Source organism: Macrobrachium nipponense, chromosome 42 (assembly GCF_015104395.2).
Source record: "Macrobrachium nipponense isolate FS-2020 chromosome 42, ASM1510439v2, whole genome shotgun sequence".
NCBI lineage: Eukaryota > Metazoa > Arthropoda > Malacostraca > Decapoda > Palaemonidae > Macrobrachium > Macrobrachium nipponense.
In genome coordinates, this window is record NC_061103.1 from 44,710,426 (window position 1) to 44,726,951 (window position 16,526).

General features: G+C 36.7%; 1 protein-coding gene across 4 annotated transcripts in view; it reads left to right on the top strand.

The window, feature by feature from the left end:
* Window positions 1–16,195, top strand: part of LOC135213179 (somatostatin receptor type 2-like) — a 252,641-nt gene extending 236,446 nt beyond the window's left edge. For all 4 annotated transcript variants that reach the window (XM_064247143.1, XM_064247142.1, XM_064247145.1 and 1 more), the window contains 2 exons: window positions 8,820–10,775; window positions 15,190–16,195. In XM_064247143.1, the coding sequence (XP_064103213.1) occupies window positions 9,478–10,731 (1,254 nt within the window). In that variant the 5' untranslated portion in view covers window positions 8,820–9,477 and the 3' untranslated portion in view covers window positions 10,732–10,775; window positions 15,190–16,195. The remainder of the gene's footprint in view (window positions 1–8,819; window positions 10,776–15,189) is intronic.
* Window positions 16,196–16,526: the final 331 nt, after the last annotated feature.

Below are 16,526 nucleotides of genomic sequence, written 5' to 3' on the forward strand. Positions count from 1 at the left end.
TGGGGGGGGGGGGGGGGGTGTATTATTTTTAAGTATAAAGCGAAAGGATATAAAACTCATCTATAGGTTCACTACGACGACGCCTTCTCAGGGTGGGACTTCGTCCGTAGATGCAGGTGATATTTATCCTTCCGCCTTCTGGAACTCTTTTTCAGTATATATTGGTGTTTTAGCCTCTATGTGTATCTCTTTATTTCACAAAGAAATGAACAGGCTGCACGTAAAGGAAAATGAAACAAGGTCTTGTATATATATAGTATATCAGTTCCGAGTACTTGATTTAATTGTTTTTTTGTGTGTGATATGCAACGGGGCTTAAGAAATACGTATTTTTTTGTTATTTTCTCATCAAGTATTTATACAATGCAATATTGAAGCCTGAGCGATTAATTATTATTATTATTATTATTATTATTATTATTATTATTATTATTATTATTACCTCCTTAGGAGTCCACTTTTCTTACTATGTGCGCCGTTTCTAGGATCACACACTTCTGCATGAGTCCTGGAGCTACTTCAGCCTCTAGTTTTTCTAGATTCCTTTTCAGGGATCTTGGGATCGTGCCTAGTGTTCCTATGATTATGGGTACAATTTCCACTGGCATATCCCATATCCTTCTTATTTCTATTTTCAGATCTTGATACTAATCCATTTTTTCCCTCTCTTTCTCTTCAACTCTGGTGTCCCATGGTATTGCGACATCAATAAGTGATACTTTCTTCTTGATTTTGTCAATCAACGTCACTTCTGGTCTATTTGCACGTATCACCCTATCTGTTCTGATACCACAGTCCCAGAGGATCTTTGCCTGATCGTTTTTTATCACTCCCTCAGGTTGGTGCTCATACCACTTATTACTGCAAGGTAGCTGATGTTTCTTGCACAGGCTCCAGTGGAGGGCTTTTGCCACTGAATCATGCCTCTTTTTGTACTGGTTCTGTGCAAGTGCCGGACATTCGCTTGCTATGTGGTTTATGGTTTCATTTTTCGTATTGTACTTCCTACATATGGGAGAGATGTTATTTCCGTCTATCGTTCTTTGAACATATCTGGTTCTTAGGGCCTGATCTTGTGCCGCTGTTATCATTCCTTCAGTTTCCTTCTTGAGCTCTCCCCTCTGTAGCCATTGCCACGTGTCATCGCTGGCTAGTTCTTTAGTCTGTCTCGTGTATTGTCCGTGCTTTGGTTTGTTGTGCCAGTCCTCTGTTCTGTGTGTCATTCTCCTGTCTCTGTATATTTCTGGGTCTTCGTCTACTTTTATTAGTCCTTCTTCCCATGCACTCTTTAGCCACTCGTCTTCACTAGTTTTCAGATATTGCCCCAGTGCTCTGTTCTCGATGTTGACGCAGTCCTCTATACTTAGTAATCCTCTCCCTCCTTCCTTTGGTGTTATGTATAGTCTGTCCGTATTTGCTCTTGGGTGTAGTGCTTTGTGTATTGTCATATGTTTCCTGGTTTTCTGATCTATGCTGCGAAGTTCTGCCTTCGTCCATTCCACTATTCCTGCGCTGTATCTGATTACTGGCACTGCCCATGTGTTTATGGCTGTTATTATATTTCCGGCGTTGAGTTTTGACTTGAGTATCGCCTTGAGTCTCTGCATATATTCTTTCCTGATCGTGTCCTTCATCTCTTGGTGTTTTATATCCCCTCCTTCCATTATTCCCAGGTATTTGTATCCTGTTTCATCTATGTGTTTGATGTTGCTCCCATCTGGTAGCTTTATCCCTTCAGTTCTCGTTACTTTGCCTTTTTGTATGTTGACTAAGGCGCATTTTTCTATCGAAACTCCATCCTGATGTCCCCAGATACAATCTTTACAGTCTGGATTAGGGTATCTATTTCCTTGATGCTCTTACCATACAGCTTGATGTCGTCCCTGAACATCAGATGGTTGATTCTGTTGCCTCTTTTCTTGAGTTGGTACCCGGCATCCATCTTCTGTAGTACTTTTGTCATGGGAATCATGGCTACTACGAAGAGTAGTGGGGACAGTGAGTCGCCCTGGAAGATCCCTCTCCTGATTTTAACCTCTGCTAGTCTTATTCCAGAGCTTGTAAGTATTGTATTCCAGTTGCGCATTGTATTTTTGAGGAAGGTGATGGTGTTTTCCTCTGCCCCATATATTTTCAGGCATTCTATTAGCCATGTGTGTGGTATCATGTCGAAGGCTTTCTTATAGTCTATCCATGCCATGCTTAGGTTGGTTTTCCTTCTCCTACTGTTCTTCATTACCATTTTGTCTATCAGGAGCTGGTCTTTTGTGCCCCTACACTTCCGTATTATTATTATTATTATTATTATTATTATTATTATTATTATTATTATTATTATTATTATTATTATTATTATTATTTTATTGAATATAATGGCAGAAAGAAGGTCTTTGTCGACCATGTTATTATTATTATTACTATTATTATTATTATTATTATTATTATTATTATTATTATTATTATTATTATTATTATTTTATTATTATTATTATTATTATTTATTTATTTATTTTTTTTTTTTGCTCTATCACAGTCCTCCAATTCGACTGGGTGGTATTTATAGTGTGGGGTTCCGGGTTGCATCCTGCCTCCTTAGGAGTCCATCACTTTTCTTACTATGTGTGCCGTTTTCTAGGATCACACTCTTTCTGCATGAGTCCTGGAGCTACTTCGGCCTCTAGTTTTTCTAGATTCCTTTTCAGGGATCTTGGGATCGTGCCTAGTGCTCCTATGATTATGGGTACAATCTCCACTGGCATATCCCATATCCTTCTTATTTCTATTTTCAGATCTTGATACTTATCCATTTTTTTTCCCTCTCTTATTTTCTCTTCCAACTCTGGTGTCCCATGGTATTGCGACATCAATGAGTGATACTTTCTTCTTGACTTTGTCAATCAACGTCACGTCTGGTCTGTTTGTACGCATGACCCTATCCGTTCTGATACCATAGTCCCAGAGGATCTTTGCCTGATCGCTTTCTATCACTCCTTCAGGTTGGTGCTCGTACCACTTATTACTGCCAGGTAGCTGATGTTTCTTGCACAGGCTCCAGTGGAGGGCTTTTGCCACTGAATCATGCCTCTTTTTGTACTGGTTCTGTGCAAGTGCCGGGCATTCACTTGCTATGTGGTTTATGGTTTCATTTTTCGTATTGCACTTCCTACATATGGGAGAGATGTTATTTCCGTCTATCGTTCTTTGAACATATCTGGTTCTTAGGGCCTGATCTTGTGCCGCTGTTATCATTCCTTCAGTTTCCTTCTTTAGCTCTCCCCTCTGTAGCCATTGCCAATTGTCATCGCTGGCTAGTTCTTTAGTCTGTCTCATGTATTGTCCGTGCATTATTATTATTATTATTATTATTATTATTATTATTATTATTATTATTATTATTATTATTATTATTCAGAAGATGAACCACCCAAGTCATATGGAACAAACCTACTTGGGACACTGACGATGCTCAGAGAATATTACAGCGTTCATTTGAAACAAATTACAGAAGATGATATGGAATACAGAAAGAGATCACTTTTCAAGAAAGTAAAAAAAAAAAGTTTAAGATTACTTTTCGTAAAATGTCCTGGGTTAAAAAGAAAGTTAAAAGTCCCGGCCAATATATTTTTGTCATCAAGTTTTGCACGACTTCAAATCCACTGGGGGTACAGTTACCGATGGAAAGAAACAGGTTACAAAAAAGAAAAAAAAACTCATAAAAGAAATTTCCCGAGATCTTTTCTTTCTTTATTATAGAAAACGATTCAGGATTTCAACATGAAGATATCAGAGGAAGGTATTTGTTTTTTTTATTTTTAATTGTTTTGGTAATGTGACCTTTGAGGTTTTCCCGTATTCATTTTAGGTAATGAAGTAAAGCAAAGCATATATTTAATCCGATTATATTTGAGGCAAGTCAGCGAAGTGCGTTTTATAAATTTAGTCAGTAGCCTCCAAAACTATTTAGAATTGAAGGTCCAACAGGGCATGTTGCTTATTTACTGATTTGATCTCTTGCTTCATCAAAAAGGATTCAATTCTCTTTAAACCTGGTAATAGATATCCGAATAAAATACATAAATCAATTATTAAAAAAAAAAAAAAACTTGAATTAAACCTGTTAATACATATTGGAAAAATGAATAAACCAATGAATAGGTAAAACAAAGAATAAGGTTTAGATTTCATTTAATCTTTTTAATAAATAAGACTTGAATTAAACCTGGTAGTAGACTTTTGATAAACATATAATTCAGTTTATAAATGAAACAAATAAAAAAAATTCACACTTATAACAGTTTTTTTTATCATTTAAACATAATACCTGTGCTGAAACGATTCCTTTGCAGTTAATGAACTGGAAATTATTAATTAGTGTCTTATTAGAGATCAGTTTAACTTCATTCACGTGGAGGAGGTATTTGCTTTTTCTATTGGTAAGAAAATGATACTGTCACTAAAGGAAAAGAATTAAGAGTGTTCTGGAAATTTATGATTTGAAGTTATTGTTATTATTTTTGGTCTATCAGAGTCATCCAATTCTCATTGCAAGATCAACAGGTACCTGGTGTGTATCTCTTACCATGATTAAAAATGATTTTCACTTTTTTATGCGATAATTCAATTCTCATTGCTAAATAATTAGCGAACTTATATTCAGTTCTGTCATTGCAAGATAACAGCCAACTGCTTTTTATGGCTTTGTGATAAAAGTATTCCATTTTTTCACTTTTGTTCCTGATAAAAGCAAAAGTATTCCATTTTTTCACTTTTTTCCTGATAAAAGTGAAAGAATTCCATTTTTTTTCACTTCTTTTTCCTGATGAAAGTAAAAATATTCAATTTTTTCACTTTTTTTCCTGGTAAAAGTAAAGGTGTTCCATTTTTTCACTTTTTTCCTGGTAAATGTCCAAGTATTCCATTTTTTCACTTTTTTCCTGGTAAAAGTCAAAGTATTCCATTTTTTCACTTATTTCCTGGTAAAAGTCAAAGTATTCCATTTTTTCACTTTTTTTTCCTGGTAAAAGTCAAAGTATTCAATTTTTTCACTTTTTTCCTGTTAAAAGTAAAAGTATTCCATATTTTCACTTTTTTCCTGGTAAAAGTAAAAGTCTTCCATATTTTCATTTTTTTCCTGTTAAAAGTAAAAGTATTTAATTATTTCACTTTGTTTTCCTGGTAAAAGTAAACGTATTCCCTTTTTTCCACTTTTTCTCCTGGTAAAAGTAAAAGTATTCCATTTTTTAACTTTTTTCCTGGCAAAAGTAAAAGTATTCAATTTTTTCACTTTCTTACCTGGTAAAAGTAAAAGTATTCAATTTTTTCACTCTTTTTTTCTTGGTAAAAGCGATTACCAGAAATACACGCGGCGGAATATGTCTCTAAAACACAGGCCATTAATCATGTCACATCATAATCCCAAAGCACCAAATGTGTAACATATTAGCCCGGGATTACGTATTGGTTCTCCTCCTTCATGACAGGCTCAAATCTTTCATCATGTTATTGGTATTGCAAAAGGATTTATCAGCAAAACATTTTTTTTCGTGAATAGAAAGCAAAGCTTTTGCAAGTAGTTTCAAGAGTCCAAATGCATGTAATAAAATTTATTGGTATTGCAAAAGTATTTATCAGCGTATTAGGGCTTAACACTATAAAGGGGTTAATAATCCTATGCTCTTCTAGTTCGTGAACAAAAGTCAAAAGGGTTTTCAAAAGGGTTTAGCAAGCAATTTCAGTGATTATAAATGCGGATGTGAGGTTCTTATGCAAGTATCCTGTCAGGACACTTAAGAGCTATATATCGTTCATATACCTGAAAAACCATTATAGCTGGTGTTCTCCAAGGTTTAAATAAATGGCAAAGTTCTACCAATCCATATTAGGGCTTAAACTCTGTAAAAGACTGATCACTCTCCCGCTCTTTATCTTCCTTCATGAAAGGTTGATAAATCGATATTCGAACCTTGAAAAAAATATTGTGCAACGATCATCGAAGAACTTCCAATTGGCCAATTGGCAGACTAATAAATGTGTGAAAAAAATAGCGAATAATTCTGAGCAACTTCTAAAATCTTTCTTAATCCCAGAGTATTTTCTCAGAAAGTTTTAAATAGACGAAGTTGAAAGGAGTTGAATTGGTCCTAGACGTCTAGTTTCGCTTACTTGGGGAGTAAGCCTACAAACTAGCTTGTTGTTGTTGTTGTTGTTGTTGTTGTTGTTGTTGTTGGGGGAGTAGGAAGGGTTTATGGAAAAGCCTAAAAAGGTCTGAAAAAGGTGCTCCGCGTTGAGTTAAAGAAACAGGAATTTTAGGATAGGATATTTGTGGCTTATTTATTAGAATGAAAATGTGAAAATATAGAAAATGAATATTGTGTATGCTAGACACTACAGAACAATCATTATTAATAAAATACAGCGTATTTACTTTAATTTTTGTCGGTGAAATAACTCTCTACTTGACCCTAGATTTTAGCACGGCCTGCGAGTAAGCTGGAGGTCGGATCACGCCTTGTCTGCTTGTCGATTTCTATCTCTCTCATGACATATCTCAAAGCGTCATTGTTTGATTTTCATGGAAATATGTAGAATATTATGTTTACGAGTGAATGAAAAACTCGATTTAGTGACATATTTTGAACCGGGGTATTTCTCATCTTATTCGATTTTCGCCGCAGTTACTAACTTCGTGTATTTGTTATGAATGTTATGAAATCAGATACTGTTGAACGGCAATTTGATATCGAAAAGGTAAAATCACTCTGTGTTTTATGAACTGTGTTTCCTGAGTGACATGCGTCAGAGAGGCTCCTCAGAAAATCATTGTTACTGTAATATTTTCCAGCACTTTGTGAAGCTTGTGTTAATCCAGAATTAACTGAAGGGATTAGCTCTTGGAAATGTCAGAGTTCCATTCCGAGAAAATCGAGGTTCGTGTTTCTGGTAACGAAATGTTTCATTTTTAGATGATCTGATTAAAAATAAAAATAAATAATCTATTTCTTTCTTTGGAATATATTACTTTCGTCTCATATATCTCGTCATGCTTAGCTCAGAGACGAATATATATCTTTACTTGAACTTATAACAGATCCAGCGGTATTCAAAATGAAGATATTACCTCATACTTTTGAGACTCGCATAGCTTGGTTTCGAAATCAAGAATGAATGGAAGGCGTTTACCCTCCGCGGGGGTTTTGGGGGGTTGGGTGTGGGTGGCTGATAGAAATCAACATTGTTATGAGAAAATAAAGTCGGGGTTGAATCCTTCAAGGGTCAAGAGGGATAAGGATTTATTTCCCTTCATAAATGAAATATCCCAGATTTAATCGAGTGCAATTGCACTGCAACTTAAGTAAACTCAGTTGTTTTCGTGTATGTGTGTGTGTGTGTGTATTTACTTGGATAATTTTTTAAACAAGAACCACGAAGACTCTAATGTTCAAATTCTGCAGACAGGCGCATTTAACTGTTAAGTGTACATTTGAACAGAAGTACATTCTTTGCTTTCTTGATAGTGCAGTGTTTAAAAAGGAACATTCATCATTTGCAGTGTACAGATTCGGTAAATAGATTTAAACAAAATTGTCCAGCTTGAAATTCAAAAACTAATTAAAATCCTTGCCTGAGAATTTGTTCATTATAAATGCAAAGCTTACACTAAGTAGCGTAGCCAAAAAGTAACCAAAAATTAAAAGAAAACAGAAGTGAAAATGACATTTGGGTAAAGAGAGTATACCGTATATACTTAATTTCCAAAAGTAAGCAAAAAAGTAAAAGAAAATATAGAAGTGAAAATGACATTTGGGGGAAAGAGAGTATACTGCATGTTGTACTTAATTTCCGACTAGAGGAATGAATCGAGGTCAGTCACCCGAAAATTCCGGTGCAGATCTGCTGATCTAAATATTGAAATGGAATTTTTTCTGGTGGTTAGGCAACCGGGGAGCGAGATGGATCTTGGAAGAGAAGGGCAAAAGGCTAGCAGCCTCAATCCATATACATTCATATATATTATATATATAATAAATATCTATATATTATATATATACTATATATATAAAATGTGTGTGTGTTTGTGTGTAAAGGGTATTCTCCGCCAAGGTACTCGAGTACACTTCAATCCTCCAGCCACGAATAACCGCCCCCCACCCCCGAGTCTTCTTACATACAGCTACGCCTCAGGAATGTGGCCTGGAGGAAATTCGGATCTGGAGAGGAAAGTGAAATGTAATAAGGAATAATTTGAATATGAGGAATGGTCTCTCTCTCTCTCTCTCTCCTCTCTCTCTCTCTCTCTCTCTCTCTCTCGTTTTCGTCACGGGAAATGAATTTTTTCCAGTTTTTATTTAAATTCGACAAGAAAAATAACTCGAGCATTCAGACTCAGATTTATTTATTTATGTTTAGTTTAGCACAGTTTTCCAAGCTATTTGTTCATGAATGTTCAGCTGGCTTAAGCAGAGGTCAAACAAGTTTATATTAACCTACAAACTCTTTTTATATGTTAGAATGTTATTTCCCTGTAAGAAATAATAGGCCATTCACATATGAAAGCTGATATGATAAATGTGTAGAAAGATATTCCATTTACAACATTTTCTCCTAAGAAGTGTTTTGTGACATATTGAACTATACTTTCTGCTGTCTCACTATGTATATTATTCATGCACATCAAAAACGATATGTTAAATCATGTCATGTGGATAAAAATGTATTATAGGATGAATGGACCTAATTATAACTGAAAAAGTCCACGAATAAATCTAATTTTGGAATTTTGAAAACGGTTCTAACATATTTTATTTTCTTTTCCCCAGATGATGCAATGGAATCTCTCTCCTCTCTAAAACTCAGCGATATCAGAGGCCAGAGGAACACACTCGACAAAAATCGGGTTTGCCCTGAATAGGAAGAACCGCCATTAACGAGGTACCACCTGGAAAAGACTCGAGAATTTTGTGGGAAATAATTCTTTGCTTGTTTCGCATGAGAGTAATAACTCTATATTTTCTATATATATTTAGACGCACAAAGGTACAGTAAGCATTAAAAGTGTTGCACCAGTATATGTTTATATATATAAATTAGAGCGAATTGAGGTACAGTAAGCGTTAAAAATGACGAACCAAGGCTCAGTATAGAAAATAAAAATTATTGGTTTGGGTCCTTGTGAGAGTTCATAGTTTATGAAATTATATTGTAACCAATTGTCTTTAGTAAAAAATACACGGAACTATGGCGGATAAAGTGAAGATACTGTAGATTATTTATTTCCAAAATCTTCCAGCTTACTAGAAATCAGAAACTGTATATAATCTTCACCTATTGGACTGATTTAGTAGAGGGCTGCTTAACATTCTGCTAGAGAATAAAATTATCATCACAATCCGGACCTCAAAATGGGAGATTTATATTAAAAAACAGAGTGAACGACTTATTTTTTTGTGACGTCAAGACACCACCCCTGCAGGCAAGATGGAGGAGAGCTCGCCAGTCGAATTTGACACCAACGACTCATTTCCCCTTAACTGCTCGTACCTCAACGAATCAAGTCTAGACAACAACACGGGAAACTGCACTCTGGGCGTCTTCTCCGGAGAGGTCTCCCCGATTCACATGGTAGCAAACATCGTCATGCAAGGATGCTACGCCATAGCTTTCCTGGTTGGCCTGTGTGGCAATTCACTAGTCATCTACGTCGTCACGAGGTTCTCCAAAATGCAGACGGTGACGAACCTCTACATCCTAAACCTCGCAATCGCAGACGAGCTCTTCGTGATCGGCATCCCCTTCCTGATGATCACCTCGGTCTTGGGCTACTGGACCTTTGGGTCCATCATGTGTAAACTCTACATGATCACGACCTCACTGAATCAGTTCACCAGCTCGCTCTTCCTCACCATCATGAGCGCCGACAGGTACATCGCCGTCTGCCACCCCATCAGTTCGCCCAAGTTCCGCACGCCCATGATCTCGAAACTGGTGTCCCTGACGGCATGGACCACCTCGGCCCTCATGATCGTCCCCATCTTCATGTACTCGAACACCCTCGAAGTGAACGACCTCATCAACTGCAACATCTTTTGGCCGGACGGCTTCGGCGTCAGCGGCCAGTTTGTCTTCACCCTCTACTCGTTCATCCTGGCCTTCGGCATCCCCCTCGTCCTCATCTTCATCTTTTATATACTCGTCCTGCAAAAGCTCAAGTCCGTCGGTCCCAAGGCCAAGTCGAAAGAGAAGAAGAAGAGCCACCGGAAAGTGACCAAGATGGTGCTGACGGTCATCACGGTCTACGTCATATGCTGGCTGCCCTACTGGGTGCTGCAGCTGGCCCTGATATTCAGCCCCCCTAGGGAGGGGCAGAGCCCCTTCATGGTGGTCCTCTTCCTCATCTCCTCTTGTTTATCTTACATCAACTCCGCCATCAACCCCATCTTGTATGCCTTCTTGAGCGAAAACTTCAAGAAGAGCTTCATGAAGGCGTGCACGTGCGCGGCTAGGAAGGACGTCAACAACGCCCTAGCTGTCGAGAACTCGGTGTTCCCCCGCAGGAGGGGCGGGTCCTCTAAGCCTCGGTCCGCCAAGAGCCAAGACCTCGAATCCAACGACGCGTTGACGACGCATTGTATAAAAGATGAGCCCACGACCGCCATTACGATGACCACGCGCTCCACAGTGAGCCAGGCTGCCAGAGAGAATGGCACAGAAATCCCCACGTCTCAGCTTTAGACTTCAACTTCGACGAGGACATTCTGACCTTTTCGAAGACTCAGGTAAGTCGTTCATTATCGTGTGTAGTCTCTTAATGCGCCCTGCTGCTGTGTGTCTCATTTCAATTACGCAAGGTAAATCAGATTAATTTACTGCCAGTCTAACGTTTATAAAGGTACATTTCTTGGATTTAATGGGCCTGACCAAATATCATATAATTTCATGAGCTGAAATAGAACATCAATCCCATTTACCTCACACGTAAAACGAAAAACAAAACTATTGAGTTTAGGCCATTTTGTTATCATATTTTGTCGTGCAATAAAAGTTGACGTACAATATTAACATTGTAATCTTTAATTCAGCAAAAATGAAAGGTAAAAATCAGTGTTCTTTTATCTGCTGTATAGATTTTGCTAGTTCTTTTTAGATATAAAAGTTTTTAAAAGAGGCGTTCATTGTGACTACATAAACCTAAGAATTGTTGCTTTCTGAAACTGAGATTTATTGTGATTTTATATTTATGACGTTTGGTCCTGATCTTACCCAAGAAGATTTCTTTCAAGAAAAGTTTTCCAATGTTGCCATTGCTCTCCGTAAAAGAAGAATTGTCTCTTCAAAAGAATTCTCTTTCTTTTTAGCACAATCGAAAGAAAACTGACCAGTGAAATCAGGGGGGATTGCTCTCCTATTATTTTAACCTCTGCCAAGATTAAAGTATTTGAAACTACTCAGCCCTAAATTTTTAAAGTGTATTGAACTCAACTTTCTTCTGTCTGGCCACCAGTATATCTATCTCCCAAGAAAAACAAATAATACTTGGAACATTGAGCAAATAATAATATTTTGTTTTTCTATATCTACTTTTGTGTGTTTTTCTATGTTTATATTTCGTGTTTTATTTTTGAGCTGGTGATAAAAATACACATCTGATCTGGCCCATGATCCTATCTTGTTTCTGATTGGCTGATGTACTGGAGTTGTAGAAACTAATTTTGACATCTCTGCATTATGCAGCACCCGAATGAATGGACACAAACTAAGGAGAATTCAGTACTTATCACCTACCATATTATGATTATCTCTCCATATGCTACCATATTTAGAAGCAATAATCTTTAGACGTATCTCATAAATTGATTAGTAAATGTAAATTACAGGTTAGTTTAGACTGGGAATTGCTGTTAGCTGAAAGATAGCTAGAAACTTATCAGAATGGCCGGACGACCAAATCGTTATGACCACCACGGTACAGTTTTACTAAAGAAACAGTGAAATCAAAGATTAGTTCTAAAGAGACAATGAAATCAAAGATTGCTTCTATGGAGACAACGATACCAAAGATTTTTTCTAAAGAGACAACGAAATCAAAGATTGTTTGTAAAGAGACAATGAAATCAAAGATTGCTTCTAAGGAGACAACGATATCAAAGATTGTTTCTAAAGAGACAATGAAATCAAAGATTGTTTATAAAGAGACAATGAAATCAAAGATTGCTTCTAAAGAACGATGAAGTCAAAGATTGCTTCTATAGAGACAGTTCAATCAAAGATTGCTTCTAAAGAGAAAGCGAAATCAAAGATTGCCTCTAAGGAGACACTGATCTCAAAGCTTGCTTCTTAAGAGACGATGAAATCAAAGATTGCTTCTAAAGAGACAAAGAAATCGAGAATTGCTTCTAGACAACGAAATCAAAGATTGCTTCTAAGGAGACACTGATCTCAGAGATGGCTTCTAAAGAGACTACGAAATCAAAGACTGCTTCTAAAGAGACGACGAAATCAAAGACAGCTTCTTAAGAGACGACAAAATCAAAGATTGCTTCTAAGGAGACAACGATATCAAGACTGCTCACCTATTTCACCGACGAAACCCTCCTGATCTGCCATTCGCGATTAGCCCAGTGATATCGTAGGCGGCTGATCACTGTCAGTTCCGATAAAACACATAACGGAAATTCAGAAGAAAACGCCATCATTAGGAGATGTAAATTTAGTAAAATATTGGTCTCTTTTGTAAGTTTCTCGAAGGTTACTCAGTCCTGTTCATGATGCCGTGTTCCAAGGTTTTCTGTATCTAGTCCTATAACTGGTTCACTTAAGGTAGATTCTTGAGTGAGCCCTATGCCTACGAGACGTTAGTTTGGCGGCCGCTGATTGGCTGGGAGCTGCCTACCTCCCGGTACCAGCCAATCAGCAGCCACCAAACGAACGTCTCGTAAGAATAAGGGTCATCCGAGAATCTACCTTAAGTGAATCAGTTATAGTTGGAATTTCGTCGCAGAGACGAATTATTCTTCTTATTGAAACACGAATGTCAGAAACCAGAATTTTATTATTAGAATGTTCTTTTTTTATTTCAGTTTGTAAATCTCTCTCTCTCTCTCTCTCTATGTATAAACATATATATATAATAATATATATATATATATATATATATATATATATATATATATAGTATAAACATATATATATATATATAGATTTTTTTAAAAAATTTTAATTTAATTTAAACAGATATATTATTTACATATTATTATATATATAATAATTTATATTATATATATATATATATCTATATATATATATATATATATAATATATATATGTAATAGATATATATATAATTCGAGCTACAAATGTCCTTTAATATCTAATTCGCTCTACCTCGGAATTGATATATTTTCATATATGTACCGAAGGGGAATTTTTAGTTGATAATAATTTCGTCCCCTCATGGGATCGAACCACCGTCCAGAGGACGGAAACGAAATCAGGACGGACAGTGACGTTATCAATTCGGCCAACAGAGAATAATTATCATCACATCACAACGGTGATGTGATAATTATTCATAATATACATATATATATATATATATATATATATATATATATATATATATATATATTATATATGTATATATATTATATATATATATATATATATTATATTATATTATATTACAATACAAGACCCACTGAATTCAACGGTTGCGTTCATTCGGCTAAAAGAATTGAACGGGAGGCGGGGGGCCGGGAGGAGTTCCAATTTCAGTGACAGTGGACCTACGCTACCTTTTTTCCTACTACAAACTTTCCACAGCCCCCCCCCCCCCCCCACCCCCCCCTCCTCACCCCCCACCTCCGCCATTTCAATATGGCCGCTCTCATTGGTAGTTCCCATAGAAACTGTTTTGATTATTATCCCTTTGAACCGAAAGAAACCTAGTTTCCATTACCCCCCGCCCCCCTCACCCCCCGGCCCATCCTCAAACCGGCCTACTAAATCCTAATATCTAGAAGGGTACCTTTATCCTTCCGGAGTCCTTTTAAGGATGGGGTTCTTTCGCGCTCTAGAGAATTGGAGAGCAGTTTTTTTCTTTTTTATGTTTTCTTTCCCCGGCTACTTAAAAAGAGAGTAGTTTCTTTCCTATATCATGGAGCGTTTTACACACACACACGCGTGCGCGCGCGCGCCGCACACACACACACACACACATATATATTATATTCTATATACAAGGTGTGTATATTATATATATATATATATATATATATATATATATATATAAAGTGTGCGTACAGCACCACCAAAATAAAATCCCCATTGGACATTCATTGTCATTCTGGCGTCCCATTAAACCATACACTACCTGCGAGTGGATTTGAAATGCTTAAAAAAATGAATAACTATCCTGCAAAATATCTACATTTCTGAAGAATGCTGTAACACAAATAGACGAGCTGCCTATCCCAAAGTTCTCAAAATGAATCCTAGCGTTCTCAACTTTGCAGCGTTCGCCTGCCTCCAATTACGCCAAATTATCCCTCAGCAAACATTCCCATCATGCCAAATGACCTTTAGCGTTAGCTCGATATGACCCCGAATGACCTCCTTTCCCACCCCTCCAGCAGGAGCAGCGTTCTCGTGAATTAACAAGGGCAACGAGCTGCTCTTTCATTCGTAAACAGTAACTCGTTCGGTGTGATTCCAGGGATTAGCTTCTCTGTTGCCTAATTATATCTCGGTGTTTTTTTATTTTTTTATGAGAAGAGTTTTTCCAATTGGTGGTTTCCTGTCTCCACGTGTAATCGATTGGATTATTTATTAGTGAGGATGTACTTTGTTATGCTGGAGGGAGAGAGAGAGAGAGAGAGAGAGAGAGAGAGAGAGAGAGAGAGAGAGAGAACAGGGAATCATTGCCCAGAAACTTCATAATATGTAATCTCTCTCTCTCTCTCTCTCTCTCTCTCTCTCTCTCTCTCTCTCTCCATTTGCCTATATATTTACAGTGAATGAGAGAGAGAGAGAGAGAGAGACAGAGAGAGAGAGAGAGAGAGGGGAATCATTACATAGAAACCTCATCATATGTATCTCTTCTCTCTCTCTCTCTCTCTCTCTCTCTCTCTCTCTACCCATACATTTACAGTGAATACAAAACTCATATTTTTTTTTTTATAAATTTCTTTTCAGATTCAGATTCCACGTACACCACTTTGTGCTGACAACTGGAACCACAGCTTCAAAAAATAATTAAGTAAACAGAAAAACAAAACAACTACGGTTTATAGAGAGAATATCAACCACAGTTTATCCGAAGAAGAAGAAAAATAACTCCTCATTTGAGGGAGTCAATATTTTGCTAACAAGATGTAATGTTTAGTTTTAAGAGCCCAGAGAAACTTAGTCCTGAAGTTATTTTCGTCAACGTCAGGCGAATCGTTTTGAAGGTAAAGTGTGCCATTGTTTCATAGTGTGTGCAATTATTTAATTTCTGTGCAGTTATTTCATTTCTGTGATGAAAGACTTCACTGCAGTTGCAGGAAATGATTAAGACATTGAAACAGACATACAGACGTGAATAAATAACGCTACTCCCTTGTAGTGGGATTACAAATATCAAAAAGAAAATTAAACATATTGTGGATATTTATTGAGTGAAAAACATTCTTTTCTATGTTCCCACGTAAATGATAATTTGATATGATTTAGAATGCTATTACCATGAGCTCAGGTATTTCCTGTTACCAACAAATGCCTGAGCTCATAATGAATGGTTTCTTTGTAATGCTTATCATTCATATGAAATTGTATTATCAACTACGTCATATACTTAAAAAACATTTTATTTTGTGAAAAGACTGAGGTTAAGTTGCTATGCGTTCAGCTCTTTTTACAAGTCTGTTACTGTGTCATATACATAAAGAAACATTTTATTTTGTGAAATAACTGAGGTTAAGTTGCTAAGCGTTCATCTCTTTTTACAAGTCTGTTATTTTTTTTACAACTATGGATACATCTGAGCATAATGACCCTGGTTCTTAAGTAGCTACGTAACCTACATCATTTGACATTCATTTACAGAATCCACTCACGAACGGCTGCTAAAATGTCACTTTAACTTTATCGCCAAGTCCAAATTTACCATCGTAATAGTTTCACAGGATTTACTCTCTCTCTCTCTCTCTCTCTCTCTCTCGTCTCTCTCTTCTCCCTCTCTCTCGTCTCTCTCTCTCTCTCAAAAAAAAAAAAAAAAAAAAAAAAGTACCCAATTTCGTTTGTACCCAATTCCATTCCTTAGGAGTACTCAGTTTCGTTTGTACCCAATTCCCATTTCTGAAGAGTACTCAATTTCGTTTGTACCCAATCCCATTTCTAAAGAGTAACCAATTTCGTTTGTACACAATCCCACTTGTAAAGAGTACCCAATGTTGTTTGTACCCAAACCCATTTCTAAAAAGTACCCAATCCCATCTCTAAAAAGTACCCAATATCGTTTGTACCCAATTCCATTTCTAAGTATCCAATTT